Consider the following 18965-nt stretch of genomic DNA (forward strand, 5'->3'; position numbering starts at 1 on the left):
AGTTTATTCATGTGTTTACTCATTTGCACTGATATATTCAAGGGCAAAGCACAACTTTAGGAGCTGAGATTTATTGGAAATATTGTGTTCCAGCAAGTGTGTGATAGTGACGAGCTGAAACAGGAAATTCAAGACTCCATTCAGAAAACAAAGGAGAGGTGGAGGACAGCAGTCAGTCTAACCTTGTCTCAGGTGAGTGAACTGAAACCGATTAATATTTGTGTAATCCTAATTACCAACAAGCAAACCAACATAAAATGAGAGAGTACACATTTTTTTCCTACAATTTAAAATAGTTTTTGTATCTCAGTAAAAGGTCTCTGACACAGTGATAACCACAGGTGGAGCTAGGCCGGCGACTTGTTCTCAAACTGCCCAGGGTCTGAAGAGAAACGTGAGCCTAGTGTAGACCAAGTTAAAGCATCATTTGTGTTTTCACTCATGGAGTTTAACACAAATACCGGCCCCATGACAACTTTGTGGAACATTCTAGTTTATGCTGTTTATCAACAAGCTAGTACTGTAACGCTGTTAGCAAACTCTAATATCTACTAACACCGCAGCTCTGCTTACCCTTTGGCTTTGACATGATAGTGCTTCTGTACTTTAAATGGTTGAATTTGAAGTTGGGAAACCTAACCCAAGCTGATTGTTCAGCATATCATAAACTCAGGCAGAACTCCCCTAATCACATGAGCAGAGGACAGAACTACCTGGTCCAACTCAAAGTGAACTAAAATGGACTGAAACATCCTGTGATGTCCATTTCTTTACTGTGAATGATCATATAGAGTAGCTAGCAATGAGTAGTGTGGTCACACTGTGATTGTGCCTTGGTGTGATTTAACTGTCCTCAGTGTGTGTGTTCTTGCCTTGACAAATGTAACATGCAGGATTTTGGCCAGTTGCAGCAAATGGCATGTCATGTCAGATGACACCCTCACACGTCACCAATGTTGCAGATCTGGAGGTGATATGCATTAAACTGCTAGTTATACAACCCTGAACAACTTTTTTTTTTTTTTTTTTTTAGGACCATAACAATCATCTTTACTGAGTTACTCCTCCTTTCTGCTTCAGCAGACTTTGCTACAACAGACAATTAATTGCAAACATAGACAACATAGAAAAAGATCACGTGGAGCTTGCCACATTCAATGACACACCACCATTTGCAAAACTGAAACAAGTCTGGGCTCCACCTGGCAGTAATTCCGCTGGAAAACCACAAGATGTCGCTGGACGTTAGCGTCCAGTTCGCACAATGCAGTTATTAGTTAAAAATGCTATATTACATAACAATATATATATATATATATATAATTTTTAAAGAAAAGCATAAATCTGAATAAGCAGAACAAATTCTTCTAGCAGATATAACCCTCACTCTCCACACAATTAATGAAGACCTTGGGGTACCTCGAGGTCTAGAACCACAGCAACCAGTTCGCATAAGAATTTAGGTGGATTGCATTTCCTGCATTGAAACATGTAAGTGAAATGGGTCAAAATGAATATACAGTACATTGAGCATGTTTGTTGAAGCAACAGTAGTGTTATATTCAGATTGTTAAAACCCTAACAGCTTTGAAATCATGGGAAAATATTGCAGGATAGCCACCATGTGTTTCACCATTTTTTTGGTTTGATGGTGCTCAACTTTCTCTTCACCAATACTGCATCCTTGTGGCAGTCTGAGGAATTGAACCTGGGGGACCTGTCAGTCACAGAGCATAAACTCCAAACATACACTGCTGCTCCTTCCTGAATATAGCACTCAATCTTTTGGATGAATTTCTACTTACACTGTAATTCCTATTAAAACATACCAACTATTGACAATAACCTTAGGTTGATGGGACATTCACAATTAAATCACTTGGTGGGTTGCACACCTGTCTCACAGTTTGGAGGTTCCGGTTTCGAATTTCAACTCTGCCCTTCGCGTCTCGAGTTTGCATGTTCTCCCCGTGCTTGCGTTGATTTTCTCCGGGTACTCCAGGTTTCTCTGATATCCCAAACAATGGACTTTCGGTTAATTGAAAAGTCTAAATTGTCCATAGGTGTGAATGTGAGTGTGAATGGTTGTTTCTCTATATCTGCTCTGCGATTGGCTGGCGACCAGTCAGGGGTGCACCAGTTCTTGGCCAATGTCAGCTGGGCTGGGCTCCGGCTCATCTGTGAGCATAATGAAAATGAGCGTTATTGAAAATGGATGGATGGAATTGTACATGTATTTTTACTTAGATTGATAACCAAGCAGTCTTAGGGAATACACAAGTTTTAAATAATGTCTTGATTAAGTGCATAACTAGCTTTCCACTCTCTTGTTCTATCTGTAGACTGAGGTCCATTTCTAAATGAGAACAACAGAAATGTATTGACAACTTCACAACATGACTGATGGGGTGAAACAGATCTTCAGCCAGCTGCAATTTGGGAGCCAAACAGTTGAAGCAGAACCATCCCAACCAGGCCAGGTAATAGGACAACAAAAAAAGGCAATTTTGTACTGATTTCATGTAATGTGTTTAAACAAAAACAATCATCATCCATTCCTGAACATGAACAGTTTATGAAGAGAATGGCTCGATTTCAAGAGCTTCAAACTGACTGAAGGATCCATGTCTAATAAGGTTGTAATTGAGTGTTTTTTGTACAATTTTGTAGGCTTCAAACTTGAGCCAGGTTCAAAGAGAAGTGGCCTCAAAGGTTGTGCCAAGTACACCTGACAATGACATGGAAATCAAACACATCTTCAGCTCAAACAGCAAGACTTCTAGACATCATGCTTCCACAGAGTCCACGATGCACAGTTTAGATGCTCTCAATACTGAACAAGCTTGTAAATCAGTCCAACAACAGGCTGAAATCTGTGTAAAGTATACTTCAGATCGTTTCATGCAAATAGCCAATGAAGACGCCTTTCATCCCATACGATTCCCGTGTCCTGATATTTCCCAATCTAAAACCACAAAGCAATCACAAGCGTTAAGAGAGAGAAATATGTTGCAGTCTTTTGGGCCAAGCGATGAGATCAGCACCATTTATAATCCTCTGAGAAATGAACATGCAATTATTTTTTCAACTCAATGTCCATCTTCAGAGATGTGTAATGAGGCAAGACGGGACTGTGGGCATCCAGCAAAATATCCAGAAACTTTGAAGTTAATAACTGATGAAGAGAAACCCCATAAGGATATTAGAGGTACCCCAACGACTATGTTTACAACTGTGATGGACATGCAGAATATTGAAGAAGCTGGAGACAGTGGTTCAGATGCAGCTCTGTGTTGTAAGGGAGCAGAGAGCAAGAATGACAAAATGGTCACAAGTCTCCAGAGAAAACATGAAATGTCAACATCAGAGCAGCCTGAATCAGATGTGTCTCGTGTGTCCAGTTCAGATCCACAATCCTCAACAAGATGTGGAAACACTAAAATGTGTCAATCCAAATCTACAAGTGGCAAATCACAATTCTCAACATACCAAGAAGTCTGGAAACAAATGCCAGAGTCAAGTGGACTCACTCAATTGAATCTTGCCGATTCAGATGCAAAAGACACATTTCCGCATGCCAAAAGCGGAGAGATTACAGATAACAGTCACCCTGAGGAACAAACAACCCGATATAAATATTTGATCCCCCAAAGATGTTGCGATTCTTCAATGGCTGAAGTGGAAAGTGAGTTCCTGTTATCTTTGGAGGCCAGAGAGATGGCAGAAGTAAGTTTTGTATTTGTTTCTTTTTCAGCTTGCTTTTCTATTCTAAAAGGATATACAATTAAGTAGTCAAGTAATATATAAATCATCTTAGTTCATTTGGAGAGATTGTCTCAATGAGTCCCCTCGACTTGCTATGCGTATAGTTTTTGACTACAATTGTGTGGGCTGTTCTTTACAGAAAAACCTCGTCGGCATTGTTCTTAGTTACTTCAAAACGTCTAAATAATGTCACTTTTTTCCTTTGCCTAGATGAGATATTTTGAATAGTCTCACAGTAGGCAAATTCATCTTATAGAAGGAAGTATGAACACAAGAATTGGCAATATAATAAAATATAAATGAGTATATTCCTAACTAAGCACAAATAAGGCATGCGTTTAGTGCAACTATTGGAATGTGGTAAAAAAAAAAGGTTACATGCTGAATATTGCACAAATCGCAGACATTAACTTCATACATTAGTTTAACAGTTTGTTTACTGTTAAGCAGCTTTCAGCAACCAGAGGTTGGGCACCCTTGCTCATATAACTGTGAATGTCAAAAGGGTTCCTCTTTGACATTTCCAAAACATTCTAATCAATATTTCTATATTTATCTATGGGGTTCTTCAGCATAACCAGGATATCGTTGACATTTGGCAGCGATAATCTCTAGGACACTTATACTGCCCACTCTTTGGCATTTTCAACTCATAGAATCAGCCACAAACTTTGGGGATTTAATTGTTTGTGGAGCATTGGTTATCATTTACACGTATTAATTATTTGATAACACATTTATCCAATCCAAATGGTCATTTCATTGTACAACTGAAAGAACTGAGACTCAGCAGACCAATGGGCTGTCGCACTTGCCACAAAAAAGAAGTAGATGGTATGAGGCATCTTATTAGCTGGTATGATGCTTACTAAGACTCAGTAAGAGGCCCTCCTATGTTCTTCTCTGTATAAATAAGAGATATACTGTAACAACAAAATTAAAATAACTAACTAATAATAATACATTTATAACATAGCACTGCATCCAACTGAATGGAACATAATTGGAATGTTTTTTTTCTTGTGCCCATCAATAATTGGAAACCATAAAATGCAAAGGTTTGGCAGCTTCTCTAATGGAGATTTATACAATGTGACAGTTTGAAATGTCAGATTCTGAACATTTACCCTGTGTTTTTCCATAACATTTTCAGATTCTTTTGACAGGAAATGCTGCAGTGTTAAAAAACAAGCAAACAAATATTTGGGATGTTTTTTTCCAAGACAGTCAATAATTGTGATCTGCCTTGCATCCTTTGAAGAGCTAAAACTCAGACTGTGCTTAGTGTTCTATGTTACACTAATTGCCAAAATATTTTCAAAATTTACAGTTACACAAGAGAATCAAAATGTGCAATGCAGTTGTGCTGTATATCGCTGCAAACTACAACCACAATATAAACATTGCTAAATTAATACCTCTCCTCCAGTGTCAATCAAAACTATTATTATTATTATTACCTCACTACCTAATGCATTAGTTAGTGCAAGTGGCTTGTTGGTGTTGACATAATTAAAAACCTGTTTGTCTTTCTATGTGTTAACAAATATAATTGATGTTCATACGCAATGCTTAAAATCTGAGAATAGCGCTGCTTATGTTTTTTTTTTTTTTTACATTAAACATCATGCAGACAGGTTGTCCTGTTTGTTGCATGTTCATTCTGCCTACTCATGTTATAGCAGTTCATTGTTAAACTAGTTAATTTTTAAGTCTTGATAAAGTCTCTACTTGCAATCTCGTAACAGTCCCTCAGCCCTGAGGAGTACTGTTCCACACTTTGTAAATTCTTGTGTTCACTGTACTGACTCGCCTGGCCACTGTCAACATAGTAACATTTAACAGGAGGCTCTGTTATTATCTGAGCCCAATCAGGAACAGAAGGAGGCTATTTTGCAGCACTGCACATGCTTTTATGTGTATTGTTTAGGTCGGAACAGAGATGTCTTCCATTATGAATTTGGAAGAGCTGGCGTCCGACCAGGAGAAGACTTGTGAATCACCTGGACAGCCCTCATGCAAACACAGCTCCACCATGCAGGAACTTTTGTCTGAGATCCAGGGCACGGTAGAAAGAAACAGCATTATAAATGTGAGTATTCACTTGTTTCTAGCACAATCTTAAATAACATCATTATTTTCTCAACTCCTCTCAGAGCTGTTTTTTAATTTGAGACTCTTGTGAAACTCAGATGATCACAGTATAACTGTACATAACCCACTGAAAGAAGTGCAACAGCTTAATTAAAGTCATGGAACAGCGAGCAGATATGAAGGTTTGATGGTTGTTTATTCCCATCATGCCTCTTACAGGAAGATACAGCAATTTCCTGCTTCTTCCCAAGACTGAACAACTGGGGCTTTGGCATTGATCAAGCTCTGATTTGTTCAGATTTCAAAATTATTTTGCCATAAAATATAATAGGAATAGAAATCATTTGAAATAATCACTTTCACTATAAAAAAAAAGTACAACTTCAATATTTTTTAAAAGTAACATTTAACAGTTATACTTAATATAATTACATTGTATAATATACTGTAGATAAGTTAAAGGTTAATCCAATACCAATAAAAGAAAACATCCAGTCTTAACACTAATGACCTCTGAGAGATATGCTGTAAATATGCCTCGTGTCTCATATTTTAACATTCTTAACTATCACGAACGTGTGACAATAAGTTTTCAGTATAAAACTTGAAAACAAAAAACAATTTAACTTCGATCGCAAAAGTGTTGATGCAGAATGGTGATGCTGGAATCTTACAGCTTTGAATGTGCATCCTTTTGCTGTACTGTATTGTATTCTTTCCCAGTGTTGATATTGTACTTTGATGCTCATTGAACTAAGGTCTTGTCCCGTGTGATCTGACATCTTGTATGATATCATGAGTGAAGGTGGTTTGAACATTTTTTGTAACTGAAGTAGCATATTTTCTTCCAAAAAAACCCAAATTAAATTATTAGTAATTGTACAATACAATAATGACACAACCTCAGCAGAATTTAACTTTTGATATTCCATTGTACATTTTACTTCAAAATATTCTAATATGTAAATCACTCATTTAAACATCCCCTTTTATCAAAATTATTTAAACATTTTGTAATCATCTTTGATGTCCTTTGGGTTTGCTAGATAATTTGGGTTGCAAATGCCCAGAATGTCTGTTTTCTAGTTATTCTAGTTGGTCTTTTTTGCCAGGCAGTTGAGATGGCCAGATTTCTCATTAATATACAACATGTAAATAATCTTTGCTCATCATCTCAATGTGCTGTTAATTGTCTTTTGCATTCAATTAACAAACCACATAGATGTCAAACCTAAAACAGGTCACAGAGTCATTTTGAACTCTGTTATGCATAAAACAATAGAAAAAAGTGGATTTTTATGGAATGGCACCTTTAACTGTAAAACAGCGTAATTTTACATACAGTATTGAATTTCCGCCCCCCCCCCCCCCCCCCCCCCCCCTTATATTGCTGTGTGTATATTATGTTTCTTTCTCCTTCACAGTCATTAGGTGTAGAAGCTGTAGTTGTAGCAAGTTGCATTTAAATGTAGTTTATGTTGTAGCGGACAACGCGCATGGATTTAAACTGGTACCTTCAATCTTCTCCGAGTGAAGCAGAGATCAGACTGGTCAGAGCAGTCCAAAATGTGCTAGTATGTCGATATCTGCCAGCACAGCTGAATGTCGCTGCCATGGCCAAACAACTAGAGAAGGCAGAGGTATGTCGTAGTGCTTACTCAGTTGTCTTACAATACAAATTAATCTTGCTGTATTGTTTTATGTGTATAGTGTATGTAAAAAATGTAGGTTTTTACACATGTTTTTCTGTTTTGGATGCCACCAATCACAAATCTAAAGTCTGTTCTTTCTGGGTGCTGCAGGATTATAAGATTTGTGTGCTGGACCAGGTTGCTATGATGAAAAGTACCAGTTCATTTCAACTTTGTGGTCCAAATGTCTTGAAAAGTCTGGAAGCCCAGTGGAGTACAGCGCTGCTGGATGCCTCAGCCACAGTACAAGTCAAAACGGCACAGTTGGGTGAAGTCAAACAGTATCACAAACAGCTGGATGAAATCAAAGCTTTCCTGGATGTGGTACATGCTGAGAAGAAAAAATTGAACTTGTGAGTAATACATCTCAGTAGCTCCCACAAAGGGGATGTTAGAGATTTGGGAGTTAGGATGTCATCTTAGTGTTCTTTACCAGTTGTATGACATAGTCGTTGTGAGTAAAAAAATATTTTACTGTAAACACATTTTAAGGATAACCCTTTTCTGGCCTTGTCTGTGGAAGTGTGCAATGTTATTGCAACTACAGGGTGATTGAAAAGTAACTCCCTATTTTTAAGTACTAGTTGTTACACAAAATGAACATGAGACTACAGTGTATTGCATGTAGTTTTTAAAAAGTTTTTAAAATTCGATATGGGCGACAGCACTAGCCACCAGTTTCTCAAGCCGCCTGGTAACCGCATGAACTGATTTTACAAGGAACTCTTGTGGGATGGAAGACATAACTTCTCGTATTCGCCCTTCAAATTCTTCCAGTCATTGGTTTGGTAGAATAGACTTGCTCCTTTAATCATGGAACATACACAAAATAAAATTTGAAATTGAATGAATAAAAGTATTTTATAATAGGGAGTTACTTTTCAAGCGGCACGGTGGACGACTGGTTAGAGCGTCAGCCTTACAGTTCTGAGGTCCGGGGTTCAATCCCCAGCCCCGCCTGTGTCGAGTTTGCATGTTCTCCCCGTGCCTGCGTGGGTTTTCTCCAGGCACTCCGGTTTCCCCCCACATCCCAAAAACATGCATTAATTGGGGACTCTAAATTGCCCGTAGGTGTGAATGTGAGCGCGAATGGTTGTTTGTTTGTATGTGCCCTGCGATTGGCTGGCAACCAGTTCAGGGTATACCCCGCCTCCTGCCCGATGATAGCTGGGATAGGCTCCAGCACGCCTGCGACCCTGGTGAGGAGAAGCGGCTCAGAAAATGGATGGATGGATGGATGGAGTTACTTTTCAATCACCCTGTAGTTTTCATTTTTTCATTTGCTTTTTGCATCTTGTAACCCATCACAGCAGAAGCGACCAACCCTCTGCATCCCCTATAATTTTTTGTGTAAGTTTGTTTGATATAAGTTTGCTAAATGATAATCTTTTCTTTTTGCTTATTTTAGACTTGCCTTGGGAAGCAGTGCTCTACAAGCTGAAAAACTCCACTCCCTGCTGCAAACCTTAAAACAAAGCGAGGAAATGTGGCAAGAGCTCCTCGTATTGAGTAGCCAGTTGGCTGTCCACTTGAGTGATGCAGAGAGCTCAGGTGCTCTTCTCGCTCAGCTTGGAGATGTCCAAGATGAGTGGAGACTTTTGAGTGGAAGTATCAAAAGAGCCTTGTGGCAGGCTGCTAACTCTTCCTGTCAATCATCTGTCATTATGAAAGATGCAAGACAGCTTAAAGAGAAGATTGAAGCTATCCAGGAATCCATGAAGTCCCATGGGATATGTCATGACACCAAAAGCACTTTAGAACTGTTTTGTTTGAGCGAAGACTTAAAAATGTGTAACCAGCTGCATGTGAATCTACAGTCTTTCTCAGATGCTCTTTTTCAGTTTTCTATAGATCAGAAAGAGAAGGACAGCATTAAACATGACCTTGCAGAATTGGGGACCTTACTGGGAACTACCAAAAACAAAGCTGACACCTCCCTATGTGGCGCTGATGTTAATAAGCGGTTCCAAGAATGGATCACATGGGCAAAACATATGGAATACCAAATTACCATCGGCAAAAAGTTGTCTCTCTTTCCAGAAGAAGCTCGTATTCAGATTGTTGAGATGAGGAAATTTCAGACAGATATCATGATCAGAAAGTCAAAGATGAAACTAGAAGAAATGAGAGGGGAAACGCCTGACATGGACAATGAGGAATATGGCCAAGGGTTGAAAGTAGTAGAACACCTGTATGGAACTATCACTGAAAGCTTAGATAATGTTCTTGACACAATGAAGAAGAATCTACATGAGCGGGAGAAACTGTTAGACCACCTTGATAGCATTGATACATGGCTAGTAGAAACGAAAGGAAACAGAGACAGCTGTGCTTATGTTGAGAATGTTTCAAGAGTTGACATCAGCTCACTTGAGAGCAAGCTAAAACGTCACCAAGACGTTGCTGATGATATAGAAAGACATCTAAGTCTGGTAGATGCTTTGGAAACAAGGTCCAAGGAAGTAGCAGAAGACCTGAGCCCTGGAGAAAGCCGTTACCTTGTTAACAGGCTCTCGGGCATATGGACAGAATTTGATGGGTTGCGGGCACAAGAGAGTTCAACCAGCTGGCATTTGGAGGAGCTGATTCACGAACGTACCTCTTCTGGTGAGGAGCTGTCTACCATCGAGGATAGTCTAAAGAACATATCCTCTTCTTTGGATCAACATCATTTCCCAATGACGCAGGAAACAATTTTAACAATTGCACTTCTGAAGCACATGCTAATGGAACATCAGTGTCAAGTACAAGAGATTCAACACTGCCAGGAGGTAGAACGGAGCTCTCTGCTGTGCACCATAGGGGAACTGCAAGACAGGTGCAAAGTTCTTAGTTTTCAAGCTTTTGAGCAAGACAAATATCTGCAACTAAAGAAGCAAATGGAGGATTCAAGGGACATTTCTGAAGAGAAAATACAGCAGGCTAAAGATGGAACATTAAGTTTGGGTGAGAGATTCAAACTTTGCCAGGCACTCTTAGTTGACCTCCCGATGATGAAGACACAGTGTCAAGAAGCGGCGGACCAACTGGAGGTGATTGCTCAAGAGCTGAAACCAACAGAAATGAACTTAGAGAGGCAGAGCATTCGCTGCACCGTGGAGATGTTTGTTTCTTGGGAGCACACGGCCTCAAATGAGATTAAACATTTAGAGGGCACGCTTCTCCTGGGACTGCGCTTTTCCTCTGAGCTTCCTGCCTTGATGGAGTTCTTCCAAAGAACAGCACAAGAGCTACAGGGTATGGAACCGGTCAGTCCAGATGAAAGAGCCCTAGATTTTGCTCTGCAAAGGCGTTGGGTGATATGGAGAAACATGGAATCTGGGATGCGAGTGTTGCACGCACTGGCTTGGAAGGGGAAAATTAACTTAAAGAGCCACAGTGATCTGCATTTACTTAGAGATGCTGCCATGCAGGAATGCCATTTACAGATGGTAAGTCATGACATTATGATTGCACTGGAACCTTCAATTCATTTGGGGACACTACTCCACCTCCAAAATGTTCAGATTTAAGAAAAAGATTTCCCATAGGAAGTAGAATAGAAATATATATTTATTTATTTATTATTATTATTATTTTATTTTAAAGTACAACTTACAGTATTCTTGTCCTCGCACCTTCTTCTGTCAGTAGTCCCTATTACCAAAGAAAAAGCAGTCATGCCTTTCAAACTCTTGAATCGTATGACTTTCAAAATATATGTTTTTCCCGAAAATTACTGGATGGTTAATTCCGAGTTGTATGACCTCCAGGGTGCTTCCACTGTAATGGAGGTTTAAAGTTTTAGTGAGTTCTGTCCCTCTGTCTGTCCTTTAAAACCCTTTTCTGTCCAGCTGCATTTTTAATAAACACCAGAATAAGTAAAAAATGATAAAATAAACAGAGGGAGTATTTCAAACTCCCCTGTTTCACAGCAAAACTGTTCCAGCACAAAAGGCATACAGCGGCACCATTCTGCATGGCCATGCAGCTGAACAGGACAGGTTAAAAAAATAAATAAATAAATAAATGTTTGTGTGAGTTTCACCCGATTGTTCTTGAATTCGTATTCAACAGGAATGTTTATCCAAGACTCGAGAATCCCTGAAAGATTACCAATGGGCTGCTCAAGGAGCTATTTACTTCCTTCATAATGCTGAAATGACATTTTTATCAGCTCCTGGTGGGTTTCTTGACTGTACGGAGGAACAAACACAGACCCAACAGGCCCTCGAGGCTCTCAAAGAAGGATTTGTTGCCCATATCAAGCACCTTGTTGAACTGGTGCCCCAACAAGTCTGCCTCTCCTGCTCAAAGACTCAAGATCTACACATTGGCATCCTCAGCCAGTTGTTAGTGGGAAGAGCCATACTAGAGGTTCAGGCTCAACTCAGACTGGAGTCCTTGCAGAGGTGCTGGGTCTGTTATTATGCCTTGTTTTCCTGTTTGTGATTTAAAAAAAAAAATAAGAAACAAAAACTGTGTTTCAGATGTGCACTTCGGCAACAAAGCCACAGGGTTTGTCACGAAGACATACAACAGCATCTTACTGAATTTGAAGCAAAGCTTTCAGCATGTGAAGCAGAAGAAGTGACATCATATGATAAATGTGTTTTGCAACACAAACGATCTAAGGTTGGCTCTATAAGCGTTTCATTCTGTATGTGTAGCGTAACTCCAATGAAACCTTGAGCATGAGTTTAAATGTTACCCTTATAACTGTTTAGAACTCTCCTTGGACATTCCACGTTTTACTGAAGATGATGATAATAAAATTCCATCAAACTAATATATAATATATTTCAAGACAATCAAAGATACTTTGTTCTCTCCATTAAGGGCTTGATGGAGGGTGTCTGTGACCTTGCTAGGAAAACTGAAGAACTCAGAGCAAGATGCCCCATGCAGGGATGTGGCGTTGGAAAGGACGGTGAGCTTAGCGCTCTCTGGAGGCGCTGGGTATCGCTGCGGCGAGGTGTTGCTCTGCTGATGACACAAGCAGATCAGAGAGTAGAGGAATGGAAGGACATTACAACTACTGTAAGTCCTAGCTTCCACAGATATCATGCAAATGATGTCCATCCATTACAGGACTGACATTTGACAAGGATCCTAATTTGTATACATGCATCCACAAAACCTTCTTCTTGCATGCATTCTTGTGCTATCACTGCTCAATAAGTGAAGCGAGTGAACTCTCGAGCTTTGAGTTGATGCATTTTGGCTGAATTAGATTTTTTTTTTAACACCTGAAAATGAAAAACTGTCCAAGTTTACAAAGCAAAGTAACATCTCGGGGTGAATGCATACTTTGATAAATCCCTTCTACTGAAAATGTTGATAAGTAACCAATAATATATATTGTCTTATATTAATACAATATTACATATACACTCATATCCATTTAGTAGAAAGAACAAGCAGCTTTAAGGAGGGATTAAGAAAAAATGAAGAAAAGTAATAAGTATTAATATAGAGTAGTTATGCTCCAGTCATATTTGTAAAATGAGTGCAATAAGTGGGAAGCACAGTATAATATTGACAGTGATATATGTCTGATGTATATGATATAATGAGGATTTATAACACACCCAACATGTACAGTCAGTGTATGAAACAGCTATTGATATGCATAATATGAGTATGTACCTTCACCTTGATTTGCGTCAAAATGAAATGGTTTCTTATTTGGCCAATGCACCACCTCTTCACAAATTGTCATTTAAAACATCACCTTTGTGGGGAATTAATAAAATGAGGAATGAAGGAGATGTTTTTTTGCATGAATGTCAATTGAAAAAAAATATATTTTCCTTTAGGTGGAGCAGTGCTGCAACTCATTGTCTAGACTTCAGGCCAAAGTTCCTGATTCCTCCACTGCAAACTTCACACAAGGTGAGCTCCAGAAGCTTCTGGCCCAGGCAGAGATGCAGCAGGTCGGTCTGGAACACGAGCAACAGACTTTAGCCTCCCTGGAACACCGACTGGAGCATGCCTTGCGCTTGACTACTTCCAAAGATCCGAGCAGTCTGCCAGGACCTTTTGGCGTAATGCTTGTGAAGATTCAAGAAAATATCAAACGGTTTGTTAGGTTCAGAAACACCTTGATATTACATTCTTAGCAAACATACTTAAAAAACACTTCTCTACAGTTTGAAGGAAAGAAATCTTCATGTGATAGCTGTTGCCCAGATAGAGGAGAGGGAAAGACAGGAGTTTGAAGAGAGGATAGGAGAGGTGGAGAAGAGCATATTCACTATTCTTCCCATGCTGGATAACAACATGAGTCCCGCGCAACATCAGGTAAACAAAAGAAAAGAAAACATACATAAACCAGCACAATCTAGTGAGCTATTAAACAAGAGCTGCATTGAAAATGTTCCTTTACAAATAGAATTGCTAGTTTATGATTGCTGTCATAGTTTGCAGTGGTGTAGAACTACCTTGTTCAACACAAAAAGTTGTTTCTAATACAGTGTTGTAAGTATTTTGCTACATGGGAAAAGAGCATATTACGCACGTCTTGCAGCATAATGCAATTTAATAAACACAATGTTTCATTGGTATATGTGAATCAACATTGATTATTTCATACATTTGGAGTGGATTTCATGAGGTTGTCCAGGTGTACTTAATGAGTTCTTCTTTCCTCAGCACATTCGCTCTTCCATTATGAGGTCAAAATTGCTTTCAGGAATTCAATTTGGACCACTATCTTTTCATGTCTTTTTTTTTCCTGGCCTCCATTTTTTCTCCTTTATCTTCACTCTGAAAGGAGCTCACACAGGATCTATCTAATCAGAGAGTTAAGCTAAAGTGTATCCTGGACATTGTGTTGGCGCAATATGCTGAGATTCCAGATGATATTGGCAAGCGAATGCAAACTCTTCAAGAGTCTGTGGAGGAAGCTGAAAAGAAGGTAGGAGATGATTAATGAAGAACATCCTCAATCAAATGTCTCAATTTCTTAACCAAACAGTATTAATGTGTGCATTGACATTTGGTCTTTCTGCAGGTAATAGAGCAGAGTGTGACAGTCCGGAAACTTGCTTGTCAAGTGACAGAGTTGATTTCTGGCCTGGAGCAAGTAAAAATATCTCTGGAGCAAAAGAGCGCCACGGTCACAGAGGCACAACATGCTCTCAAGGTGAGTGAGTGAGGTGTCATGAAATTTCATGCCTTTGCCTCATTGAGTGAACCGGAACTACATGGCAAGAAACTTGACAGTTCGGTCAAATGTTCCTCTGTTCTCCAGCATGTGTGGGACAAGTTGGACTCATGTCACAGTCGCTTGATGCTTCTGGAGAGTGAGGTGCAGGATCTTGTAGAGGAACAATCAGATAGAGCTCACCTATTCATGGACCAACTGACACGTCCACTGCAGCTTTACCAAGATGCAGTGCAGATGGCCGAGCACCGCACTGCTTTTCTGAGCAAGGTAAAATAAACACTACAGTATCTGGACAAAGTTATTTGGATATCACAGCTTCCACTCCTCTGGGAAGACTTTGGACGGGATTTCAGAATGTCTCTGTGGGAATTTGCATCCATTTTCGAGGTGTACCGCAAGCCTTGATGTACAGTAGATGTAGAGGATGTAAGAAAGGCACATAAGTTATTGTGTCGTGGTTTAAAGCAGAACTTTTCAGTTTTAAGTACTGTAATTTTGGCTCATCTGTGCTATAGATCCCTGCCTCGCTTCAAGAGTTTGAAGACCTGCTGTGGAGCGCCACCTGTTGGTTTGATGAAGCCACAGCATGGCTGAATACTCCCTGCTCTTTCCCCACATCCAAAGGCCTCCAGAATCATGCGAAGTCCCTGAAGGTTAGTGACTACAAACACTTAGAATATCACAAACTTTCTTGTGCTTGCTGTTCCTCTGCATACAAAAATGAAATGAAACTTACACTGACTTGACTACCAGCTAGGCAAGCATTTTCCACTTGATTCTCCAGCAAAAATACATTGATTTCTTCCATTCATGTCTCCAGCTGGTCCTGGATGACTCGGCGAGAATAACGACCATGCTGAAAGATTTCAGACCGGTGTTAGCTGAAATTTCGGCTGTGTGTGATGTCGGTGCACAGGAGGAGAGGATGGACAGCACAGACCAAAAGGTTGAAAAGATGCAAAAGAACATTCTGGAGCCGATGGAGCAGCTCAATCAGGCTGTTGAGGTATTTTATGCTTTTAAGATATAACACATTGTCAGACACATTTTCTTGGGTGATGGCCCAATGCACAATCCAGACTGTGGACAGAGAATTTAATCAATTTTAATGCACATGTACGTCATTTTCAGTAGTTAATCTATCTGATATGCTCAGTTTCCAATGCACATACAATCAACTCTTGACATAAAAATCAAAGCATTTAAAATGTTTGCCACAACCTTTTCCAGCTAGTGGAGGCCTTGGAAGATGAGCTAAGGACATTTGAGGAGAATGTCCCAAAAATCAGAACTATTTTATCCTCTATAGACAACTCCAGCATCACAGTGAAAGAGCATCTTCAAAACCAACAGGTGAAGTGAGGTTATTAATATTAGAATTAAAAAATATTACAGAGGCATTTAAACAGAGAGGTATGCTGTAACACACACATGAATAATTTGATATATACTCTTGTGTGTTTAACAGACTTTGTATGACATGCTTTTTTCCGCTTTTCCTTCACTTTGACTATACAGGTGATCTTGGACAATGTCCACTCAATGCAGAAGACATTAGAGGAAATGGAGCGCTACAAAGGAGATTTACCCCTCCCACAGGAAGCAACTGAGAGTCTAGTGGTGTTCTCTGGAATAAAAGTTCTCCTGCAGGTGCTGAAAGACTTGAAACATCTCACCCAGGAACAAGCCATTCTTCTGGAGGTAAAGCATGGATGCGACATTTCATTGAAATACTGGTTTATACAGTACCATTCACAGCTGTAAATAATTGGACCATGAGTATCAATGAAGTGCTGACCTCTCCCAAGTTCAAACATCCCTAAATTTGACCAGCACCTAATTGTACAGCTTCACATCATGCTAGTTTTCTGAAAATCCATCCATTTTCTGTGCCGCTTCTCCTCACAAGGGTCGCGGGAGTGCTGGAGCCTGTCCCAGCTATCATCGGGCAGGAGGCGGGGTACACCGTGAACTGGTTGCCAGCCAATCGCAGGGCACATACAAACAAACAACCATTCACACTCACATTCACACCTACGGGCAATTTAGAGTCTTCAATTAACCTACTACGCATGTTTTTGGGATGTGGGAGGAAACCTGAGTGCCCAGAGAAAACCCACGCAGGCACGGGGAGAACATGCAAACTGCCCACAGGCGGGGCCGGGGATCGAACCCCGGTCATCAGAACTGTGAGGCAGACGCTCTAACCAGTCGGACACCGTGCCGCAGTTTTCTGAAAATCTAAAATGTTTTTGTCTGATACTTATCACCAATAAATGGTGAGGAATACATATCACAAACCACTTTGTGACTGTGATGGACTATTGCAAATGTATTTCCAATAATGTTAGTTTTCCAATTGTTTTTCATCTCAATACATTTTTTTCGTCAAAGGATAGGCATGCCAAACCCTGTGCAGAAGTATCACACTTGGATGGAGCTAAGCAAACATTCTCAGTCCAGGTAACAATGATTAAGCGTACTGTAACTGTCCAGCAATTACCAGCTAAAACTAAACCACTTGTGTACTTTGTTGCTTCTCTTTGAGATAAATTAAGTGTTCTCAATTAATTGCATTGATCTGTTGTTTATTGGGGCTGCACGGTTACTCTGGCTTCCTCCTACTATCCAAAAACATGTTTCTTAGGATAATTGAAGACTGTAAATTGTCTGTAGGTGTGAATGTGAGTTTGAATGGTTGAGTGACACATTCCGGCTTCGCACAAATTTAGGATGTCTGTAGACAACAACGTAATCAAAAATATTTTTGGAAATGTTACGAAAATCCAGCACTTTAGACAATATTAAGCAAATATTAATTTGTAAGGAAGCTCAAGTATCCCTTTCCAATTTTTTTAAAACTCAATTTACTTTGCCCTTATCACTTAAACCAGGATGCTTTTGAGGAGTCTAATTCAGAAGACGATCTAGACGAAGACGAGAGCTGTCACTCGTCGTCCTCTGACACACTAACATGCAGTATTCCTGAGGTAAACCTGTAACATATATTTTCATTTGGGTTTAATTCCAAAATATCTTTAAAGTAGTCCTATAGCTCACAATGTTTACTATATTTTGAAAAGAAACTAAAAAAATCTTTCTAATACCGTCTCATAATTCTTCCTCTCCATTATTGACATTTTATTCACATACTGTCATTTTTTTCCTCTTCTAATTTGGTAAATTCAACTTACAGTACATGTCAATATCAAGCTTTGTGAGATGAGCAGTCCAGTTCCTTTATGGCGCTGTCACAAACAGATGCTTTAAACATGTTGCTTGTCAGAAACTGCACACACGCACGTGCGCACGCATGCACATACACACACACACACACACAAATTTACAAGACATACAGTAAGCATGTAAGCATTTCCATTTGAAGAATGACATGGTTGGTGTGTTAGGACCCAGAGGAGACACTGTGTGCTTCAGAAGTGAAAAGAAATGAAATGACTGATATGGAGGCACTGTCTGACGCTAAGGTAAATAATCCTTTAATTGCAAAGACAATGTTCGTTAGGACATATTACACTTAACTATTATGTTTTATTGCAAAATGCAGTGCCACATTTTGTATGGTTTAATATTATGGTAAATGCACTTATCGCCTCAAAGCGGCAAATCTTTTACCCTTTTTAAAAGCTGAATATTTTTACATCGTGTTCAAAAACATTCAGTACAATTCGATAGTACAGTGGCTTGTAAAAACATAGTATCTGTCATTGCCATAGCGACCCAATATCTCCTACTTTAGTTGTCTATCATATTTGTGGCAGAGCCTAACATACTGTATCCTTAATATGGATTCAACTGACTTGTTTTGTTGTTGTTTTATTAGGCCTTGGCGAATGTGTGTGGCCAATTTTCTGAACCAGATTCTGAGGTGGAGGCAATGTCAAATAGTAATGAATCCTCTGTGCTTCATACCAAGATGTTGGAGCAAGAAAATGCTCAAAGTGGATTAATAACACCAGAAACCAGACTGGACACTGAAGCTGACAGTGGTGAAGTACTTGGAGTCAAAATTGTGACACCTGAGTCTCTAATCACTTCCACCATTTCTGCCAATGAAGACCACTCTACTGCTGTGGTGACAGAAGACGATTCTACACTTCCAGATTTTGACATATTTGTCCCCACCACCAATGTACTGTCCAATCAGGCTGCAGTGCAACACATTAGCCCTGTTTCTCTGTTTTCAGCCACAAGGAAATCCACGGCTACACATCCAAATCGAGTAAGTCGCTGAAAAGAAATTATAT

General features: G+C 39.6%; 1 protein-coding gene across 12 annotated transcripts in view; it reads left to right on the forward strand.

The window, feature by feature from the left end:
• LOC133468554 (nesprin-2) overlaps positions 1-18965 on the forward strand; it is a 71149-nt gene that overhangs the window by 704 nt on the left and 51480 nt on the right. For 7 of the 12 annotated variants that reach the window (XM_061754613.1, XM_061754608.1, XM_061754606.1 and 4 more), the window contains exons 2-24: positions 94-192; positions 2343-2480; positions 2671-3726; positions 5696-5857; positions 7344-7499; positions 7662-7903; positions 8959-10981; positions 11607-11941; positions 12020-12164; positions 12369-12569; positions 13349-13611; positions 13682-13832; positions 14305-14448; positions 14545-14676; positions 14785-14967; positions 15216-15353; positions 15521-15706; positions 15931-16053; positions 16219-16401; positions 17095-17163; positions 17595-17690; positions 18108-18185; positions 18542-18940. In XM_061754613.1, the coding sequence (XP_061610597.1) occupies positions 2397-2480; positions 2671-3726; positions 5696-5857; positions 7344-7499; positions 7662-7903; positions 8959-10981; positions 11607-11941; positions 12020-12164; positions 12369-12569; positions 13349-13611; positions 13682-13832; positions 14305-14448; positions 14545-14676; positions 14785-14967; positions 15216-15353; positions 15521-15706; positions 15931-16053; positions 16219-16401; positions 17095-17163; positions 17595-17690; positions 18108-18185; positions 18542-18940 (6549 nt within the window). In that variant the 5' untranslated portion in view covers positions 94-192; positions 2343-2396. The remainder of the gene's footprint in view (positions 1-93; positions 193-2342; positions 2481-2670; positions 3727-5695; positions 5858-7343; positions 7500-7661; positions 7904-8958; positions 10982-11606; positions 11942-12019; positions 12165-12368; positions 12570-13348; positions 13612-13681; positions 13833-14304; positions 14449-14544; positions 14677-14784; positions 14968-15215; positions 15354-15520; positions 15707-15930; positions 16054-16218; positions 16402-17094; positions 17164-17594; positions 17691-18107; positions 18186-18541; positions 18941-18965) is intronic. The other 5 variants (XM_061754611.1, XM_061754603.1, XM_061754610.1 and 2 more) reach the window with 5 other exon arrangements.

The sequence above is a fragment of the Phyllopteryx taeniolatus genome, chromosome 18 (assembly GCF_024500385.1).
Source record: "Phyllopteryx taeniolatus isolate TA_2022b chromosome 18, UOR_Ptae_1.2, whole genome shotgun sequence".
In the NCBI taxonomy this organism is placed as follows: Eukaryota; Metazoa; Chordata; class Actinopteri; order Syngnathiformes; family Syngnathidae; genus Phyllopteryx; species Phyllopteryx taeniolatus.